The following is a 22,573-nucleotide window of genomic DNA, read 5'->3' on the forward strand; positions in this document are numbered from 1 at the left end:
CCTTCCCTTAACATGAGAGTTGTTTTAGTACGTCCAAAAGTCCCTTATATCCAAAGTGAACCTTGGATATACCCTACTTGCTTGACCCACCGAGACATCTTCCTTTATGTTTATATATTATAATTTTTCTATATATGGATCTCCTAATTTATTTACTATTTTGGCAGGTGGCACCTGTGCTTAGCTTGAAGCCTTTGGCAACATCAGCTTCAGCATCACAAACATCTGTGTGTATTCTGCTATTCTTGCTTCTATGAGCTGAAAAAAATTGAGTCATTATTATTGAATTATAGGGATCTTTTTTTCAGAAATATTCAGTGAGAATATTTTTGCAGTTTATAAAAAACATGTTCCTGTTAGAGACACAAGGCTCACTTTGCCTTTCTAATTGTTTTTTAGTTATGGTTTTCAATGATATATAAACAATATTGGATAGGTTTGATGAGTTTTGGTTAAAACCCATGTTTATGGGAATTTTTATTTTTAATTGTCAAATGTTGTAACTTATTATAGTTGAATCAGTTTATGAGATGTCTTCACAAATTGATTAGTAGATTTAAAAGTCACGCAAGAAATGAAGAAAGTACTCAAATAGTTGTTCTAGCCCATGTTAACAATATTTATGTTACACAATGTTTACATTTTTTATAATGATATTTTTCTAATGGAACCTTTTAAGAATAGTACATGATGGTCAATCATGATTGTATTTGCACCAAGTGCTTGTGGCTGAACTACCAGTTAACAAAGAAAAACCTATAGCTTATGGGCAACTCCATTAATTGTTGGTTTGTCCTTATATGGGCAACTCCGATTTCTAATCATCAAATGCTTCTTTCCAGGAGCAAGCCGATGATACAGCTTCTCAGGATAGCAATTCTGATGTTGGTGCAAGAACTCCACCTCCTAAAAGTAGTACAGTTAGTTCTACTGCTACAACACCAGCAGGGAGTTTTGCTACTCCTGTTTCTATAAATGTTCCAGTGCCTAACTTGTCAAGTCCACCAGCCATTTCTTCAGTGACACCTGGTTCAAATTCTGTTCGGAGTTCCTTGGAAATTAGTAGTGCCGTCACTGCTTCATCTTTTGTAAATCAGTCTAGCACTATGAAAGAGGAAGAGATTAATAGTTTCCCTGGCCGAAGACCATCTCCATCACTTTCAGATGTTGCACTCATAAGGAATATCAGCAGAAACAGTCTATCAAATCAAACAACAAATAGCATACCTCTTGTTTCTGGAAACATGGTTTCCAGCAATGGGCCTCTTGGTTCAGTTTCTTCAGCTTCTGAAATAACCAAGAGAAACATATTGGTTGCTGATGATAGACTCGGAAGCAATGGGATGGTGTCGGCTCTTGTATCCCCTTTAAGTAATAGAATGATTATGCCTCAGGTTGCAAGGGCTAGTGATGGAACTTCCTCAGTTGACTCTAGTAATGCCGGCGAAGGTGCAACTGTGTCTGGGAGAGTTTTCTCCCCTTCTGCTATTCCTGGCATGCAATGGAGACCTGGAAGTCCCTTCCAGAATCAGAATGATGTGGTACACTATTGCTCTTGAATTTTCTTTTGCTATTCCAACTGTCATATTGCCTTTTGCTTATTTGTTGTACTCAAAGTGTGAGCTGTTAGTTACTTTTCTTCTCGAATTATAAGTACATCATTCATTAATGATCTAACTTGGAATTTTGCTTGTATTGCTATATTGGTTGAGCTTGCAACTTGTATATAGTTCCAAACTGAAGATAGATGTCTAACGTTATTAATAGACAATAAAAAACTAACCTACCCTAGCATGCAACCTTACCCTTGCATATCAAAAGAGACTGTTTCTGGATTTGAATCCATGACCAACCGGTCACATAGGCTTAACTTTACTGTTGTGCCAGGCTTGCCTTCAATGTTATTAATAGGCAATATCGGATAAAATAATAATGTGCAATTAGATTGTTATACTACTGGTTGTTGTTCATTTAGTTACTTAGAGGTACAGGACATCAAATCATCTAGCTAAATATTTAAGCTGTGTATGCATTTGATATCTAAAATCCATTATTTTATTAGACCGAGTCATACACATAGTTACTTAAATTTCATGCCACCCTCAGTTTTATCGTATCTTATTTCTTGTACTTATTATCTGATACAAACTGGATCAGAAGAGATGAAAAGAAAGAATGATGGAACACTTAATAAAAAAAAAGAATGATCAAATCCCCAGGTAATTTGGGAGCAGTAGCAGCATGCAACTTCACCCTTCTGTCCCTTCCCTTAGTATTTATACTCTTCCCATTTCTATTCTTTAACTAACATAACAGTGTTTCAGTTATTCTGGTACAAAGCCCAAGGTTTTGATCCTAACATAGTCCCATCTCTTTATAGAGGATCTCCTGTCACTATCATATAAGTACAATCATGTTTTATGATAAATTTTCACCTAGTAGACAAGACAAGCTAAACCATTTATACGTAAAATGTGTTTGTAGCAAATCCAATGATATGTACGGAGATCTCTGGAAGACTAGAACAAGTATATACTCTTCCAAATGAATTATGTATTCAATAATTGTTTGGCTGATAATTTCATTAATCATATAGTTGTACGGAGTTCATCACAGGTGATGATTGTAGTTTGAACTTGATTTTTTCATAAGTTTTATGATGAATACCTTTAACTAAGATTTTTCATACCTTCTCTTGTCTTTCCTTTTTCTCTTGGCACATTTCTTGAGGATTTCTTGTTCTCTTGCTTTTCTCTTTTCTATCTTATTGAATGATTTAATTATCAAAGATTAGAAAAATCTTTTATGCTTGTTTTAGTGACTTTGGTGATCTTCCATTCATTTGAGGTCAGCTGCTAATTTACATGTGAAAGTATTTTGTGGATGAGTATGTATATAGGCCTATTCACATGAAAAATGTTACTTGGGTGCACATACAGACCCATGCTAGGGAGATGGTAGTTTTTAGCATCAGTTTTGAGTCTTGTACGACTACAAATAGATCACGTAATATAGCTAAATTTTTTTCTTGTTCACGTAAGAAGTTATATATCTTTAGTTACATAGAAGTGCATTGTTCTGGCAGGCAAAGTTGGAGTAGAATCATAACATAACATACTTAATAGTACATGTAATAATGATCTCGGACTAAGGATTTTATGGGATGGGATGGGACTTATATTTTTTTTATTCCTTTGAAGGGACTTATTTATTTTATACTTCAGGGTCATGTTCGTGCAAGAACTGAAATAGTTCCTGATCAAAGGGAAAGATATTTACAGAAGTTCCAGCAAGTGCAACAACAAGGCCAAAGTGCCCTTCTTAATATGCCATCTTTTCCAGGAGGGAATCCCAAGCAGTTTTCTTCTCAGCAGCAAAATCCTCTCTTCCAGCAGGTATCATTTTTCTGCATTTTTTTTCTCTTTTTTACACTGAATTTAAATAATGAAGATTCATTAAGGGCCAAAATATTGATGATTCATTGTGTAGTTAGAAAATTAAAGATTTTATCTACACTTTAACACCTGACTTCAAAGGTAGATTTGCTGAGCCTTTTGCATTTGCTGGAATCCTTGAGTTATCTAACCTAAATATGCAAGTCCGTGCATTTCTTCTGATATATTCGTCATTGTTTTTGCTTGGGCTCTATACTGTATGCATACACTTGGTTGCAAATACATTTGGGAGTTGAATCTATTGCTTTTGTTTTTTCAGGAATCATAAAGAAATTTAGGAGAAAACAGTAGTCCCATTATTTTCTTTCAATTAGTTTAATTATACAACTCATTCTGATTGAATTGAAGCATTTATGAAAACAGTTTAAATTGCTAAGACCTCTTATACATGCTTTAACAATTGTTAAATTAGAGGAAATAGAGCGATATTGAGTTGAAATCGTGTGTTTCTGAGACAATAGGAATTCTTTATTTATGTTGAGAAAACAAAATAAATATGTACAGTGGAGATTTGATATTCTATAATAATAAATATATGATGAGAATAAATAAAAACTTTCCTAATAATACATATATACTCAACTTGCTACAAATATGATTGATCCTTGGTCCTCTTAGAGACTTGGTGAAAATGTTGGCGAACTGTTCACTAAAGTTGACAAATCTAGTGGTGATGTCTCGTGACTTCCACTTTTCTCTTATGAAATGACAATCTACCTCTATGTTAGAATGAGTCATCTTAGATAGAATTTATTGAGAAGTTGTGTGCTCTGTTGTACCTAGTTTCTAGATATGATCGTTCTTATTCTCTTCTCTTCCCTCTCGTTGTATCTGTTAGATATAATTAGCTATTATTAGTTATTATGAGATATTATAGATATTGTTAAATATTTCTATTTATGTAATGGGCCCAACCCATATGTTTCTTTTCTTATATAAACATAACCCTATGCGTTCAATATACACAAGGGATTTACCCTATTCTTTCCTTTTAATATGGTATCTAAAGCATAGGGCTAGGGTTCAATTTTTATTGGTGAACCCACTGTTCACTAGAATTTTTTAGCCATCTTCTCACCAGAGTCGCCACTGCCTCGTTGGAGTCAACACCGAACTTTCGTCGGCCATTGGACTCTTGCCGAAGTCGTCGCCTGACTCTTGTCAGAGCCGTCGCCGGACTCTTGCCAGACTCGCTGCAAAAGCTGCCACCGGAGCCTTCATCATTGTTGCTGCCGCTAATTGACCGGTGTTTGGATTTTTCCTTATCATCTATGGCATCTTTCGTTCCCTCTTCCGCTTTCGCTGCCACTGTGGCTTCTTCCGTTGTCATTATGTTGGATCCGTCTATTTATACTAATTATGTCAATATTCATCTCTCCATTGACAAATTTGATGGAATCAATTATGAAACTTGGACCTCAGATTTTAAATTATGGCTTAAGAGTCAAGGTTATGTTCATCATCTTACCCATCCCAATGTTGCTGAAAATGAGGTTTCTCGTTGGTTGAAAATTGATGCACAATTATGCATTCTTATCAAATTTACCATTTGCTCGTCTTTAAAACAATTTTTTCGTACGTATGAGATATTTTCAAAAGTTTGGGAACAAGCAAAATTATTATGCACCAATGATACTTAAAGTCTTTATGGTGTGTGTCAAAATCTCCTCATAGTTGTTGCTCCCAAACGTCTTGATGGTACAATGGCGGAATAGACATCTTGTTGAAACAACTCGTACTATTTTAATTCATGGTGATGTAACTCTGCGTTTTTGAGCTGATGTTGTTCTTAGTGCATGTTATCTCATTAATTGCATGTCATCTTCAGTTTTAGATGACAAAATTCCTCATTCTATTTTATTTCCACATGACCCTCTCCACTCCTTACCTCCCAAAGTTTTTTGGGTCCACATGCTTTGTTCATATTTTAGTCCTGGTCTTGATAAAGTATCTCTTAGGTCACACAAATGTGTCTTTTTAGGGTTCACTAGATCACAAAAAGGGATATAAATGTTTCTCACCTTCTCTTAACTGTTTTATTTCAGTAGATGTCACCTTCAGTGAGTCTTCCCTTTACTTTAATTCGTGTCTTGCTCCTTATGTGTCTTCATCTAATCAAGTTAATATTCCTATTGTAAGATTTTATTTCTCTTCTCTATAATTGACTATATCAAATACTTGAATATTTTGTTGCAAGACAAATTGCACATTCATAACCTAACTTGATTTTTTTCTACAGTGGAAAGATATATTTTAGATGACATATAGTGCTATTTGTGAGCTTTAAATGTTTTTGTGTGATTTTTCTGAATCTGGTTTGGACTTTCTTTCCATTATAACATCCCACTATATGTGCAGTTCAATTCTCAGTCTGGTGTGGGACTTGGACTCCAGTCATCAGGTCTTAGTGGTATTTCTTCCACCTCATTACCCCAGCCATCCATTTCTATCCATTCCCCATCTAGCCAACAATCATTGCTGTCAGTTGTTTCTAAAGATCCAGGTATATTTTGAAATTTTAACTTAACAATTCATATTTTTGGTAGAATTGATTCATAATATGTTATTAGAATCTAATGTTATCTTCTTGTTGGCCAACCTATAAATGTTGAACAAGCAATTTATGGCATGAGCACCCCGGATGTGTTATTAGAATAAGATAGAGTTTTAAAACTGTGAGAAGAATTTTATTCAACTTACTGAAAAGATACAGCTGGCATCAATGTATACAAAACAAGGGTTCAACTAATCTAACTAACTTACAAGTAACAAAAAGTTTTTGTATGAATATATTGTAGAAAGAGTAGTTAGGTATAAGTCAGTATGTACAAGTTTCACTAGAACGGCTCTCTTTTGTACCTCTGTCATCAGAACAACTCTCTTATAAAAAGCTTTCTGTACTATCATTAAGAAATAACAATTCAGTTCATCACTTTTTGTCCTTTGTTCTGCTTTTCAGTTTTCAATATGGTATCAAGAGCTTAGGGTTCCATACCATTTCTGAAAAACACTGAATCAAATTTTCTTCCGTGGCAACAAGTGGAACATGTAATCAAGGCTCACCAATTGCAACATTTTTTAGTATGTTTGAACATTCCTCTTTAATTCTTGATTACCAAGAGTTGTTGTGTCTTCAATCCCTGAAAACAACTTCAATATTCTCTTGGGTTGTAGACAGTCATCATTCCTATCATGTTTTGTACAAGGTTCATGATCATTTTCAAAATCAAGCTCGGACATAAGCTAGGAAACTGCGGTTTGCTTGATGATTGTATGGTTGAGGAGTAAGTTTTTTTGCATCAAAGCTCTCATTGAAGCGTCATGTTTTGTTGGTGAATATGTTTCTCTTCAAGATCACAAATCTTGGAAGGTTTACCACGGGATTTTAATTCAATTATCTGAAGGATGAGTTGAAACTCCTTCCCTTAAGGAAATAGAAGTGTTGCTCTTGCGAATGAGATATTGTCAACAAATTTCATAGGAAACTGATTGCTGATTCTGTCTCTCAATCTCACTCAGTCATAGTATTTCTTTTACTTTGCAACAAAGTTATGATGTTACACTACAGGCTTATCTCATGTCGCAAAATTTTGATGGCAACAACTTTAATGATTTTGCTTGTGGTTTTTATCATGGTGGTTGTGATGGCTGACTGGTTCGTTGTGGCGGCCAACAGGGTGAACATGGGGGATGATTCTCCAACATCCATTATCAAGTGTGTTTCAGACACTTTGCTTTTTGTTACCATTGGTTTGATAAGAATTTTCAGCCTCCTCTTCCTAGGCCAAATGAAGAATCACATAGTATTTGGGGTTCAATGTCGAAAATAACAATATAAACTTTAGTTACTATATCTGGTTTTGCTTTTCAAACTGCTTAGATTCCGTAGTACCGAAATAAATTAGCTGGAGCTTTTCCTTGTCAATGGAACTCAAGCTATGGTCAGGTTAGATCTAATTCTAATTTGGCAAATACAACACCTACTGCTATGACTGATATTCAAGTCCTTGGATCTGACTTTAAATGGATTTTTTCTCTTCATATTAAACCAGTTATTATCCAACTTATTTTGAATTTAACTTACACCAATAGGTAGGTTTTACATCAACTTGACATCAACAATGTTTTTTTGATTAGTTTACTTGATGAGATTGTATACGCATCAGGTTTTGAGTCCTCCAACACTTCTCTAGTTTGCATATAAACAAAGCATATATAGTCTACGTCAATGGTTTGACAGATACAAAGCGCTCTTCCTCAATTTGATTTCAAAGCTAGAAAATGTGATCCCTCCTTATTTGTTTTCACTTTTTTAGTGATATACTAATGTATACTCTTGTGTACATGAATGATATCTGATTGCATAATCAGGAGAATTACTCTCTAATTAAGTGCAGATTTCATTCTCTATTTATTAGGACAAATTTGTTAGTGATTTGATTTGTACAACTTTAATCACCCATTATTTCTTGCTTTGATTGTGTTGCATAATCAGGAGAATTATGTTGTAATTAAGTGCAGATTCCATTCTATAACAGATTGCCTATTATTTCTTTCCTTAATTAGGTTGTAAACAGTTTATAAATTAAAATTTAATCACATTTATAAAACATATCAGAAATACATTCTATCTATTTCTTTCAACTTGGTATTAGAGCTCCTGATCTGGGAGACTCTGCTTCTGCAATCTTTTTTTTAGCAGCCTTCATTGCTGCAATTATTTTTCTGGGCAGCCTTCATTGCTGTAACTTTTTTTTCCTTATCTTTTCTCCATTGACCACCACCTTGCACCATTGACCGCTGCCACCTCCATTGACCGCTACTGCCACCTCCATTGACCGCCGACACCTTAAATACTGCTTTTGAACCTAACCTAAATGATTTACCTATTGCCTTGAGAAAAGAAAAAATATCTTGTGTCAAATATCCTATATCCCAATTTGTGTCTACAGTAAAACTTCTTATCCAACACCAAAGTTTTCTTTCAGCTATTGATTCTATCAGAATCCCTACATCAGTACAAGTCTGACACTAGATCGGTATAAAGCAAGGAGTTGAAAGAAATAGATGGAATGTATTTCTGATATGTTCTACAAATGTGATTACAGTCTCAATTTATAGACTGTTTACAACCTAATTAAGGAAAGAAATAATAGGTAATGAAAGGAAGAAATAATGGGGTGATTAAAGCTGTACAAATCAAATCAGTAACAAATTTGTCCTAATAAATAGAGAATGAAATCTGCACTTAATTATGGAATAATTCTCCTGATTATGCAACACTCCCCCTCAAGTTGGTGAATGTATATCTATCATTCAAGTAAGATCTTGCAAGTTGCAAGTAAGATCTTTGAATTGTTTTGTAGGAAGTCCCTTAGTAAACATATCTGCCAATTGGAGTCTTGAAGGGTTGTACTCGCTGGCTATAAGACCATTATTCAACTTCTCCTTAATGAAATGTTGGTATATCTCTAAGTGCTTTGTTCGGTCATGTTGAACTGGATTGTGTGCAATACTAATGGCGGACTTATTATCACACACCAAACCCATAGGAGCTTCATATTTTATTTTGAGATCATCGAGTATGATCTTCATCAATAATAGTTCACAAACCCCTTGAGCCATGACTCTAAATTCTGCTTCTGCACTTGCAACTACATTTTGTTTCTTGCCACTCCATGTCAGCAGATTTCCACCCAGGAACGTGCAATAGCCTGTGGTGGATCTCCTATCAACAATTGATCCTGCATAGTCAGCATCAGTATATATTTTCATGGATAAGTTTTCCCCTTTTTTAAATAGCAATCCTTTCCGTGGAGAGGCTTTTAAGTACTGAATAATTCTATTTATTGCTTGCAAGTGCCTTTCTCTTGGATCATGCATGAATTGGCTAACCACACTAACTGCATAAGCTATGTCTGGCCTAGTGTGTGATAGATAAATGAGTTTTCGCACAAGTCTTTGATATTGTGTCTTCTCCACCTTTGGATTTTCCTCATCATTCCCTATCCTATGATTTTTCTCTACTGGCACTTCAGTGGTCTTGCAACCCAGCTTACCAGTCTCTTTGAGGAGATCAAGGATGTATTTTCTTTGAGAAATAAAGATGCCTTGTCTAGAGTAAGCAACGTCTATCCCAAGGAAGTACTTCAGCTTCCCAAGATCCTTCATCTCAAATTGAGCAACCAGTCTCTCTTTCAAAGTTTGTTTTTCAAACTCATCATCACCTGTAATAATCATATCATCTACATAGACCAAAAGTAGAGTGAGTTTACCATTTTGAGAATTTTTTATAAACAGAGTATCTCCTAACCAAAATTGAAAACTGAAATGACAGAAGCAAAGTCTTTGTTATCTCCAATGACTTCCTCTTGCAAGCTATCTAAGACTAGTTCTGGCTTGTTGGAAGATCCATCCTTTTTATAGATCAATAGTCGCTGGACATGAATTAAATTTTGCTATTGACAAGTGTTACAATTCATGGATATTGCTATATGTGAGAGTCCCTTGATTTATGTTGTAGATAATATTTCCTTGTACAGTTTTAATTACATAATTAGAAGATTTAAATACATTTCATAATTAGGAGGATAATTAAGAGGATTACTAAACTAACAGTATATTTGTTGGAGATCCCACATCGACTAGAGATTAGAGCCTTTCATTGTATATAAGTGGGTGCAAACCTCAATCTCATGAGCCGGTTTTATGGGGTTGAGTTAGGCTTAAAGTCCACTTTGTAATATGGTATCAGAGCCATTTTTCGAGCCTATCCTAGCAAGTGTTTGTTTTGGGCCTATCGGGCCGCTATCGGACCACCCATAATATATAGTCTCACGCACGAGTTGGCAGTCTCGGCGTGAGGGGGTGTGTTGGAGATCCCACATCAACTAGAGATTAGAGCCTTTCATTGTATATAAGTGGGTGCAAACCTCAATCTCATGAGCCGGTTTTATGGGGTTAAGTTAGGCTTAAAGTCCACTTCGTAATAATATTTTATATTTAATGTACAGGATCATTGATCCTGAATTATAGGGCTAGATTGTGTCTATCATAAATTAGGATTTTCCATTATTAAGTTTTTGGTATTCTATTTAAGAGAAATTGCTCTTCTATGAATATTATCAGAAAGAGTTTTTCTAAGATGTGCAACCTGCATTGCTGCAACACCACAACCCTTTCTTTCTTCCACGGTATTCCTTCTATGCTTGTATTCCTTCCACAATCCTAAAAAATGTTCAATTCTCAGAAAACCCTTAACCAACCAAACATTTTGGGTAATGTTGAACTATAAAATATTCAACCAAGCCCTAGGCTTAATTCGAAAAATTTCCAAAAATGGTCTTACTTTGTCCACACCTTCTATAAAAGGGAAGGGAAAATCAGGTCTTCTCACTAATAACCCCCCAGAGTGTTTAGACCCCAAATTTGTAGCGTGCACGAGGTAAATGTTGTTGTATTATCATGGTTGTGCAATGCCATGACACCAAAGGTGAGTGATTATGGCATGTTTCTGATGACAACTAAGGAGGTATGAGATAACTGTAAAGAAAATTATTTCAAAGTTGCTGAGGCTGCCAAAATCTATGAATTTAAGATGAGAATTTCCAATGAAAAAACAAGGGAAATTTGTGGTGAGTTAAACCATTATGAGAAGCAAAATGTAATGAAGATGTTGACCTACTCAAACACTACAAGGAAAAGGACAAGATCTACAAGTTTTTGACATGATTAAATAATAAGTTTGACCATGATAGAATTCAAGTTCTAGGGAAGGACCTTTCTTACTGTCTTACTTAATGAGACAATGAGTGTGTTTTGGGCCGAAGAAGACCTGTAGAGGGGTCATGTTAGAACCCCAATCAATTGAAAGTTCAGCCTTGCTTGTACAAAACAAGGGAAGAACTACTTCAGTTTGAACATTTGTTTGTGGATGATAGGCGGTATTCCCATACCCATCCCTTATTGTTCCAAATGTCAACTAAATTAAAAATCACAACAAAGGAAACATGATATTATCAAAAATTCAATGTTTAAATAATACTCATTTTCTTTTCTCCAATGTCAAATATCAGGAGAAAATTATAATTTCTTAAATCTCAAATCAGAGTATCAAATAACAATTAGATAAAGGTCAAAAATTATAAAAAAGAGTAACAATGATAAAATGTTTGTCGTAGAAATAAGTTATAAAACTAAGGATCAAAGAAAATTTAATATAAGTTATTTAGATTACTTAATAAACTAAAGGTGTTTTATTAATTTAAAATAGCAACAGGTATGCAGATAGACATAGGGGGAGTATATGTACATACACTTCCTTGTCCCCATACCCAATTTAAAATATCGTGTATTATCCATACTCAGTCAATGCGGGGATTCCCCATCATAATCGGGATGAGTTTAGACAATATTTAACGGGGACGGGTTCATTTGACATCCCTATCAGTGTTTTTAAGTTCAAAACTTGGATTGGATTGATGGACTTGCCATATATATGTAATGCTCTTCCTTCTTGTGTTGACATTGTTGAATCTTGGAAAATTGTAGGTACTAACACCTAGGGCTTAATCTCTAACTCTTCTAATATTATCTCGTTGCAGTTCAATAGCATCAATAATATTATCAGTTTCAGTTTCTTATTCTGCCCCAGAATTAATTTGCTCAGCTTTATGTTCATTTTTAGAGGCTTTAGTTGGAGCATAAGACAAAACATAGGGTTCAAGATGATCATCACAATTTTTTGGGGAACTTCTTAGAAGCCAAAATTGGAGAAATAAAATAGTTTCAATGATGGTGACATCAACAGAGATATACAATTCTTTGGTTGTGAACCTCTATTGCTAATGGGAAAGTATACATGGGTATGTTTAGTCACAAGCCTCACAATGCAGTTTTGAGGTATCTAGATTTTCAAATAAATAGGGAAACATAATTTTTTAGAAGAGAAAATGATGAATGTTTTAAGTGACAGTGCTCCAACCAAAGAATGTCTTTATTTTATACATTGAGTATAGACGTGGATTGGTCAACTTTGAATTCTTGAGATGGTTTTAGGTAGTAGAGTCTTTTTCTTTCCTTAGCAAGTCCAATCCTCCTCCCCAGGTCAGGGAAAACATTGATAAAATGGCCACGAAGGTTGAAAGTGGTAAAAAGAGACCAAGACTGGAGGGAAAAAACTTGAGCTCTGATACCATGTGAAAAAATGTGTAGGTTGTAGGCAAGCATTATGGAATTACTTTTCTTGATATAAAAATGAAACAATGCATTGGTATATAAGGAGAAACGAAATCCTAATTGTACCATCCCGGGTATTGGACGACTGGGCCGAGTGATATGACTGATTGGGATCGTCTTTTAAATGACTTACATGTCAAGCTATGATCATCGCTCCTCCATTCTAAGTGGACGATGGGTGAATTAAGAGTGAATTTGCCCATGAGAGAACTGGTGATTGGTATGATTCGGCTCCTAGAAGACCTCACTCAATCTATGCTATATTTGCGAAAATAACAACCCACTACTATTGTACACTTCGAGATTCTAATGATCGGTCATTAGACGCAATCCAAATCACCTTCACTGTTTATGAGCAAAGTATCCAATAGACAATTTAATCGGCCACTAGATGATTTCAGATCGACTCCTGGATCACCAGTTTGTCGGGAACGAATCAACCTCCAAGACCCCTCGACTATATTCACGGCATAATGACCTATTACTGATATTCTTAGCTATTCATTTGTACTGTTGCGCAGATTTTTCTGGTGATTTCAGACTTTCTTACAAAGAAATCTATATTTATTATTCAATAAATCTATACTTATACAGTAAGTGTGCAATATGTACATTCATATCATATTTCACCAGTACATAGAAAGAATAGTAAATTTTGTGAAAGATCAAAAAACATCAAAGTTTTTTATATTCTGCAGATGTTGGCAATTCTAAGGTTGACGAGTCACAGCAACAGATTTTTCCTGATGATTCGGGGACTGAATCTACTGCTAGTACTGGAATTAGCAAGAATTTTATGAATGAAGATGAACTGAAATCCACGTATGCTGTAGACTCTCCGGTATATCGACCAACTCAGACCTTTATATATGCTTTAAGACACATTATCTTATATACTGTTCAACTTGCTGAAGCATATATTTTACACATGCACACACATACCTACGTGCTATGTTTTCTGCACAAAATGTTGCCATGCATCTGATTTATATCAATAAACCCTGGATCATATAAAGGTAGAGCCAGTGAGTCTGCCATCCTAGTTTGACTATGAAGATTAGGTGAGAAAAGGAATGGACGTAAAATACAATAAGTCCAAAATACCCTCACTTAATGGTCATTTGTGAGGGTATTCTGGGCTTTTCCGGTCTTTTCAAATGTATTTTTTATATTATATATTATATATTATATATTAAGCGTTACAATGTATTATGTGGAACATAAACGAAAACAACCCGCGAACGTATTCTTCTTCATCACGTTACGTTATCTCCTCTCCTCACACGGTAAGCCTTCTTCTCCTCGGACCACCCCTTACCGGCGACCTTCATCCTCCGGCGACCAACATCTCCGGCAACAGTAAGTAAGAATTTTCTTCAACTCTTTTCTTTTTCTTCATTTTCTTTCCGTTTTCTTTTCTATTTCTGGTTTTTTCAGAACTGATATATCTTTTTTCTTATTTAGTCCTTCGGTTTTAATATTTTCTTAAAATAGTTTAATTCGGTTTGCGTTCTGCTGCTGCCAACAAGTTTTGATTATTTTTTTCAGTGTCTTATTATTTAAAAAATAATAACTCGTTTGGCATTCTGCGCTGCTCACAAGTTTTGATTCTTTTCTTCAGTCTTTATCTCGGTATCTTTTTAAATTTGTTTAATCCTTTTGTGCTCATATTCAATTTTTATTAAGTTTTATGTTCTGCTTCTCTTTATTTCAATCTTTTATTGAGTAATTTTAAAAAAGAATTTAATTCTTTTGCGTTCTTATTCAGTTTTGTTATTGTTCTCTGCTTACCTTTCTCTCGGTTTCTGATATTTTTAATATCATTTTTTTGTGTTCAGCTGCCATTTATTTTATGTTTTCTATTCAGTTTCTTATCCAACTTTTGTTTTTCAGCAGCCATGAAACTTTTAATCAGAACCATCGCTTCTGATTCGAAGCCAATGCTGTCCCAAAAATCAATGTCTTCATCAACTGACATGTTCAAGCCCACTGGTGAGAAGGTTGATGTCTTATTGGAAATGGAACAGCTTAAAGACCAGAAACAATAGGAAGAGTGAAGTGATTTTTTCCTAAAAGCATATTACTAGAGCCAAAAAACATCAACTCGAAATAAGAGATGTGGGTGCTTTTAGGAAGATATCACAGGATGTTAAATTGGAAATGAAGGCAGTATTTGATCAGAAAAAGGCTGAAAACGATACATATACATATACATATATATATACATATACATATATATATACATATACATATACATATACATATATATATATATATGTGTGTGTGTGTGTGTGTATGTATATATATACATATATATATATACACATATATATATATATACATATATATATATATATATACATATATACATACATACATACGTGCAAGACTTAGCAGTGGAAAAAGGCCCATGCATCAGCTGAAGCCAAGCCACTTCAACTACTGCCAAGAAGAACTTAAATTTTAAAAGTCCAATTGATTTTCTCTTTTCCAAGAGACCTGAAGAAAAGATCAATTTGGGAAAAGCAATGGCGGCACAAACGAGTATAAATTATACTTGGAAGGAGGCAAGAGCAAGGGCAGTTCAGTACATTGCTTGTTTCTGTTTTAGGAATGTAATTCTATTCAATCTTGCATGCTCAAAGAGTTTCAAATTGATGATTGATGTGATAGCACTTATGGTCCTTATTTAAAGCCTTCAATTGATCATGCATTGAGAATTCCACTCCTTAAAAAAGAGTTGGAATACAAGGACATGCTACGAGAAATGAAATATGGATGCTAAATTATGTTAGATTGTTGGACGGATAAGAAGAATAGGACTTCAATTAACATTTTGGTAAAGTGTTCATTGGGAACAATGTGTGTCAAAAAGTGTTGATGCTTCTGAATATGTGAAGACTGGTGAAAAGATTTGAGGTTTTGAATAGCTTTGTTGAGGAAATTGGAGAAAAGAATGTTATTCAAATGGTGATAGACAATGGAAGTAATTATTTCATGGTGGGTAAAAGTACTCACCTCAATGAATAATGCTGGTAGTTATATTTACAGCTTTTAATTTGTTGGTTTTGGTAACCTAAAGTTATTTTGAACTCCATGTGCTGTACACTGTCTTGACTTGATGCTTGAAGATATTGGACAAATCCCTAAAGTTAAACGGGCCATAGAAAGGGGCATGAGGCTTGTAGGTTACATTTGTAACCATTCAGTGGTGCTAAACACCATGAGGAAGTTTACAAACAAGACCGAGTTAAGTCAGGCATGGAGTTACAAGATTTGCTACCATGTTCCTTACCTTACAAAATTTGCACAAACAAAAGGCTAATTTTATAAGGATGTCCACGGTGGATGAATGGTTGAAGTCTAAGGGAACTAAAGAAACTATGGGAAAGAAAGGAATGGATGTTGTTCTTATGACATCATTTTGGACTGATGTGCTCTAAGTTTAAAGGTTTGGGCCTCTTGTGTGTGAGTTGAGATTGATGAATAATGAAAATGCAAAACCGCCATGGGGCTGGAGAACCTTTGAAATACACTAGGAGACAAAATACTAATGTGGGAGGAAGCAGCTGCATCTAATTCTAGGAAGGAAAAAGGAAAAGGAGTGGTGGAAGAGGAGGAAGAGTACAGTTATAATGCTATGATGAAGGAGATGAAGATTCTGATTATTATTATTGAGAACTGGAGTATTAGAAGCTGATAATTTAGGCTTTATGTATGGTTTTACTTGATTGACTTTATAATCTATATTTGTTTAAGTACCATGACGTTTTACTATTAATTATGACTAGTATGAATTTTGAGTTTTCTTTTCTGTTTTTAAGCTTATATATTTTGTATACTAATTATTTAATATATATATATATATATATATAATATATATAAAATATTACAATAGTAGTCCCACTATCCCAGTTTTGGGGTCTACGACTTCGCTATTGACTAATATCTCTCACTGCAAAGGAAGTATTAGGTCTAATGATTGTCAAATAGATGAGTTTTGCAATCAATCTCTTGTACCTTTCAGGATATAAATTTGGTTCATGTTGCTTTGCCATTAACTTCTGATTTGTGTCCATGGGATGGGCCTACGATCAATCATCCTTGTTTCTTCCATAATATCCTGTACATACTTTCTATGTGAAATAGCAATGCCTTCCTTGAATTGAGCCACCTCTATATCAAGGAAGTATTTTAGGCAGCTTATATTTGTTAGTATGAAAGTTACTGAATAAATGTTGTTTCAACTCTAGAAAAATCATTTCATATGATTACTACATCATGTGACAACTAGGTAAACCAATTTTCTATGAGAAATGTTGCAATAAATAACAAAATGATATGCTTCACTTCGTGTCATCCCAAAATTTTGTCCCTGACTAAATTTTCCAAACCAAAGTCTTGTAGATTATTTTAACCCAAGAGATTGCTTCATGTGAATCTCCTCTTCCAACTAACGATGAAGAAAGGCTTTTTTAATGTCTAATTTATGGAGAATTTTTATTATTTTACCAAATGGGTTTTTTATTTAGTTGAAGAAAATAGACAAAAGTTTGAACCCAAGTACATTGTGCATATTCATCAACAAAGCTGACCAAATATCCAAAACCAAAAGATGTTACATGGCTAGGACAATCAATTGGTTTTTATCTCATTGAATAAAGACACGAAAATAAACTAGAGTTATTATCAATCTTTTATTAAATATATTCAGGTATACCAAGACTATTCATCTATAAAGCTAACAAAATATATAAAATTGAAATATATGGCTTGGAGCCCAATATCAGATTGAATAGTAAAAAAATCCGTGTTATCTTTTTTGAGTTTGCTTGGAAAAGATGATTGAACATGTTTCCCTAGTTAACATGATACACTCTAAAATCTAGAGTTGTTGGAGATCAAGAACTATTATTTTCAATTTCCATACTTGCGTTACCCAAATATGGTCATCAAAAACCTTTAGAGGTAAAGAAGAAAAATAAGGCATTGAGGGGTTAGTTTTCATATGGGAAAGGCCTTGTAATTCATGTTCTACGTCAATCAAACAACTTGCACCAAGTTCTTTTATGACAAAGGAATCAAAATTAAATGTTAAGGAGTGAGTCAATTGACTTATAGAGATCATACTATAAGGTCAATAGTGAAATAAAGAGCAAAATTTAAATTTAAAGAAGAATAGGGAGGAACATGACAAACTCAACAAGATGCAATTTTGGACTCATTAGCCAAGGTAACAATGTCAGGGAATTTAGGCGAAGAAATAGGAATTATTACCAAAAATATGGTTAGAAACACTTGAATCAGTAGTGCATGGAATACAAGTTGCTGAGGCACTTGGCATCAAAGATGATTAAGACTTGGCTATTGGATTTTAGCCTGAGAACTTTTGGCTCAAATTTTAGATTTAGATATATGTGCTGGCATTTTAAGAAACTCATACAAGGAATAACATGTTCCTTGAGTATATGTCCCATCCTTTTACAGTATGATCCTTGGGGTGACCACTTCTGCTTCATATCCTCCATGGATCCCATGCATCATTTTTCCTGGGTAGATACCATGACTGAAGTTTCAACAAATTCAGATCAAGTCCCACCATTTTTCTGGGTTAGAATATAAAGAAGACATGCCGTAAGGTTTTACATTGAAGAAACTTTTTGACGTGTCAAAATTTAATCAAAAAAATTTGGGTTCATGGCATGCAAGACCAATACCATGAACAACCTATGAAGTTTCTTTTTCATTTCATCTACCAAATCGGCTTCCAAAACCATTTTTTGTTCAACTGCAGATTGGACTTGAGCAATAAAAGAGATCATGTAATGATTTAATTGTTTGATAGATGCCAACTTCTGAGGTAAATCATATAGACATTGAATTGGCAAGGATATTTTAGGACCTACTCCAAAAGGAATTATAGGTTTTGAAAGTCCTCAAGGTTCCTAAAATGTTGGGCTCTACAGATTGTCACAACAAAACTCAGTTGGAAATCAAACTTCACTACTCTTAACTTGTCTTTTAATCTAGGTATGCGAAGACATCATCACTATAGAACTTAAATATCTCTAACTGATCGTGATGTCAAGGATCCATAGTTCCACAAAAGGTGACCAAGATAGATAGTTTTTGTCATTGAGTTTCTTTGAAGTTGTGGTTGGAAGATGGACAAAAAAAATCCAGAATTAGCAAAGGGAGGAGGATAACAACCCACTTTCCTAACAGATAAAAGAAGGAAGGGGGACCTTGAAATGGAGCTAGAAGGTGCTGACGAGGTTATTGGTGGTAGCGCAACTATTTTCTAAAATGAGAACAGTGTGTGGACTACACGTGACTAGTGGAGCAATCTAAGTACTGACTGATTCACCTGCCCAAACTGTCACTGCACGAAAAAGATAAAGAGAAACAGACCATTGCAAGACAAAAGAATTTAACACACACACACATATATATTTAACAGTTTCCTTGCATTTTATCATTATATGAAAATGAATTAGTTAGCTAAACTGATTTTAAACATGAAAGCTAGAAGACTAACTGTATGTTTGGATTTCAGTTAGGAAATTAAGTCAAGTTGAACTCAACTAGAGGTAAAAAAAAGTAACTCATTGTAACTTTTAAGTCAAGTGAAGTTTGAGTTAAATTTTGCTTCTAACTGAATCTAAAAGAATGTTAAACATATTGGGACAGTATTCTGTGGAACTGAAAGTTGGTTTGGGTGTTTCAACTGAAATACAAACATACTTAGATAGTAATAATAGTTCTTTAAGCAATAAGATGGGTTGGGTCCAACAGAAAACTTATTCTGCTTTGTACACAGCAAATATTGTGTGTGTTGTGTAAAATATATTCACGGGTGATTCAAACTGACTGTTTGACGTTTATGCTGCAGGCAGGAGTACCTACCTCTCTTCCAGAGCCTGTTCAGACTTCTAGAGATATTGATTTGTCTCCCAGCCAACCATTACAATTAAATCAGCGTACTGGTAACCTTGGTGTTATAGGAAGAAATTCTACTGACCTTGGACCTGTTGGTGACAACTTTAGTGCATTAACTGCTAATTCTGGTGGAGTTCGTGATCAGTTATATAATTTGCAGATGCTTGAGGCAGCTCACCTCAAACTTCCGCAACCTAAGGACTCAGAACATCCCAGGACCTATACTCCTGTATACTTTTTTAGTTTTAATAATCCTCATTTTAATTGAATACTATATTATGTATTAATAGATTATAAGACAAAATTTTCCCTTTTTTTCGGTTATGCAGAAACATCCTACAATAACTCCTCCTAGTTTTCCTCAAGTACAGGCACCTATTGTTAATAATCCTGCCTTTTGGGAGAGAGTGGGTCTAGAACCATATGGTACTGATACCCTGTTCTTTTCATTTTACTATCAACAGGTACACGGACTTTTTGGGTGATGATTAGTATTACTCTCATTCAGTCATGTTAGCTTACATTCATTATTTTCTGTAGAACACTTACCAACAATATATGGCTGCAAAAGAGCTAAAGAAGCAGTCTTGGAGATATCACCGCAAGTATAACACATGGTTTCAACGGCATGAAGAGCCAAAAGTTGCAACAGATGAATATGAGCAAGGAACATATGTGTACTTTGATTTCCATATAGAAAATGATGACATGCAACATGGGTGGTAAGCATAGTGAACTTATAATTTCATCTATTTGCACTCATAGTAATGTTTCACTTTTGATTGGAGATGGCTATCTTTTAAAACATTGCGCAAATATCCATTTTCTTTTGTTTAGTTTAATGTCAATTTATGTAATCAGATCGGAGGTTAAAGGGGGAACAACTTGGTTCCTTAAAGGACTATAGCAATGGGCATTTAGTGTCTACTCAAACCCTACCAGCCTTGTTATCCTTGCATAAAATATGATTAGTTAATGTTTGGCACTGTGCTTTTGGTTACTATCAATTTAATTCAAAAAAATAATTTATGGATTGTATTTTCTTGTTTTCCCTTCTGGTTCAGAAATCCATTAAATGGTTGTTATGTTGGTTATTTGGCACTGCACTTCTGATTGTCCTGATTTGATTATTCTCAGGTGTCAAAGAATCAAGACTGACTTCACTTTTGAATATAATTACCTTGAAGATGAGCCTATTGTCTAGAAGATGCCCGCTGGTAAATATGTGACCTCATGTTCTTATTAGTGTTTGTACATCGATAAATTACATTTGCCTTCCAAGGAAGGAAAAATGTCTTGTGTAAAAGAGAATACCGCAGAATGTTGAATAACATTACATGCACAACCTTTGTTTTCGCATAGTTTTCTTACGGATGATGCAAAGAAATTTCTAAAGTTCGATTTTAAAGCTTGTATTGTGGATCATTACAGCTTTTAAACTATCCCTACACACTTCCATGAGGTGTGAGAAATATAAATATTATTTCTGCATGCACCTTTGTCTAAAAGACTTTGAATTGTACAATCCTGAACTTAAAAATTTAAGTGTTAGTATTCTAAGATTTTTTAATTCAGAATTTTTTTTCAATATTATTCAACATTCCTGTTCTAACAATCTTCAAATATAAGTTTGAAATTAATTTTTTTTATTTTGGATTAGTTAATCTAGAATTTATGAATTTATTCTTTTCACTTATGGATTGACTAATATGAAATTCATTAGAAAGTTTGGTTTTTATCACTAGAACAAGATGCATGTAGTGTAAGAATAATTTGTCACGCCTTTATACCAGCCATTTGCTTGCTTTCAGTTGTCAAAGAAAAATTCTTTCTACATGGAGTGGTGAGAATACCTTTTGACCCTTAATGAAAAAAAATAAAAATAAAACCCTTTCTTCATCTCTCCCACACTTCATCTCCTGTTCTTCTCCATAGCAGCACACTCTTATCATCTGCTCGTCCTAGTGTTTTTGGTTGGAGAGCACTTCTGGACCCCTTTGCCTTGGACAATCATTGTCCTGTTGTGTCGATTGGAGAAGTTGGTAAACCTTAGCCTTTGACATTTTCGCTTATGTATCCTTCTTTATGGATTAGGAAAATTTGGGAAGTTTTTTTATTACACAATCTAAAATATATTAAGTGTTTTAAATTTGGATTGTGTAATTTGAAAGATATTTTTTATCTGGATATACATCTTGGATTATACAATCTGAAATGTATATATGAATCTAGAAATATCTTTTAAATTGTATAATTTGGAATGTTATTTTTTCAAATATATTTTAGACTGCGTGATTTGGATGTATTTCTGGATGTGGAAATATCTTGTGGATTGTGCAATTGAGAATATACTTAAAAATATAAAGTATTTTGGATTATGCAATTCGGAAGGTGTTAAGTTTTGAAATATATTTTGGATTATAAAATCGGTAAGATATTTAAGGATTTTCAAATATATTCTATATTGTGCAATTCGGAATGTATTTCTTATTATAAATATTATTTGTATTAGCAATATAAGTTTATTATATTTTGTTTACTTCAAAATTCAATGTCATTTATAAGAGAGGAGAGGAGAGGAAGAGAGAAAGGGTAGGGGTGTAAATGACTACAAGCTTCTAAAAACTAGGTCAAATGTGAGCACATTAGAGCGTCTTCTAGAATTTAGGTCAAAGGTGAGCACATGGAGTGTGTTTCTAGAAGTTAGGTTAAGGTGAGCTTTGGCACAAGCCATATTTATGCTAAGTACACCCTAATCTATTGACACCAAAAACAGGGAAAATAGTTGGTGCTCAGTCCAATTATGTGGGTAGTGGATTCTCTATCACTCAGGGTTTCATCATGCTCCTTGTGTTGGAGAAAATTCGTCCACAAATTTGAAACAACTACAAAGAAAGGAGTTGGATCGTTAACATTAAATGAATTACTTCCTAAATATGTGT

General features: G+C 34.3%; 1 protein-coding gene and 1 pseudogene across 3 annotated transcripts in view; both read left to right on the forward strand.

Moving 5' to 3' along the window:
* The window catches only part of LOC137837333 (uncharacterized), a 34,246-nt gene extending 13,124 nt beyond the window's left edge, over nucleotides 1–21,122 (forward strand). Inside the window, exons 8-16 of one of the 2 annotated variants that reach the window (XM_068646314.2) lie at nucleotides 168–227; nucleotides 843–1,541; nucleotides 3,225–3,395; nucleotides 5,814–5,958; nucleotides 13,391–13,533; nucleotides 19,585–19,860; nucleotides 19,961–20,095; nucleotides 20,172–20,353; nucleotides 20,769–21,122. In XM_068646314.2, the coding sequence (XP_068502415.2) occupies nucleotides 168–227; nucleotides 843–1,541; nucleotides 3,225–3,395; nucleotides 5,814–5,958; nucleotides 13,391–13,533; nucleotides 19,585–19,860; nucleotides 19,961–20,095; nucleotides 20,172–20,353; nucleotides 20,769–20,835 (1,878 nt within the window). In that variant the 3' untranslated portion in view covers nucleotides 20,836–21,122. The remainder of the gene's footprint in view (nucleotides 1–167; nucleotides 228–842; nucleotides 1,542–3,224; nucleotides 3,396–5,813; nucleotides 5,959–13,390; nucleotides 13,534–19,584; nucleotides 19,861–19,960; nucleotides 20,096–20,171; nucleotides 20,354–20,768) is intronic. The other variant, XR_016520711.1, reaches the window with a different exon arrangement.
* LOC150027929 (uncharacterized) lies at nucleotides 14,918–16,498 on the forward strand (annotated as a pseudogene). The gene has a single exon (XR_016520480.1). The product of XR_016520480.1 is annotated as an uncharacterized LOC150027929 (transcript).
* Nucleotides 21,123–22,573: the final 1,451 nt, after the last annotated feature.

This window comes from Phaseolus vulgaris, chromosome 4 (genome assembly GCF_051622355.1).
Source record: "Phaseolus vulgaris cultivar YP4 chromosome 4, ASM5162235v1, whole genome shotgun sequence".
Lineage (NCBI taxonomy): Eukaryota > Viridiplantae > Streptophyta > Magnoliopsida > Fabales > Fabaceae > Phaseolus > Phaseolus vulgaris.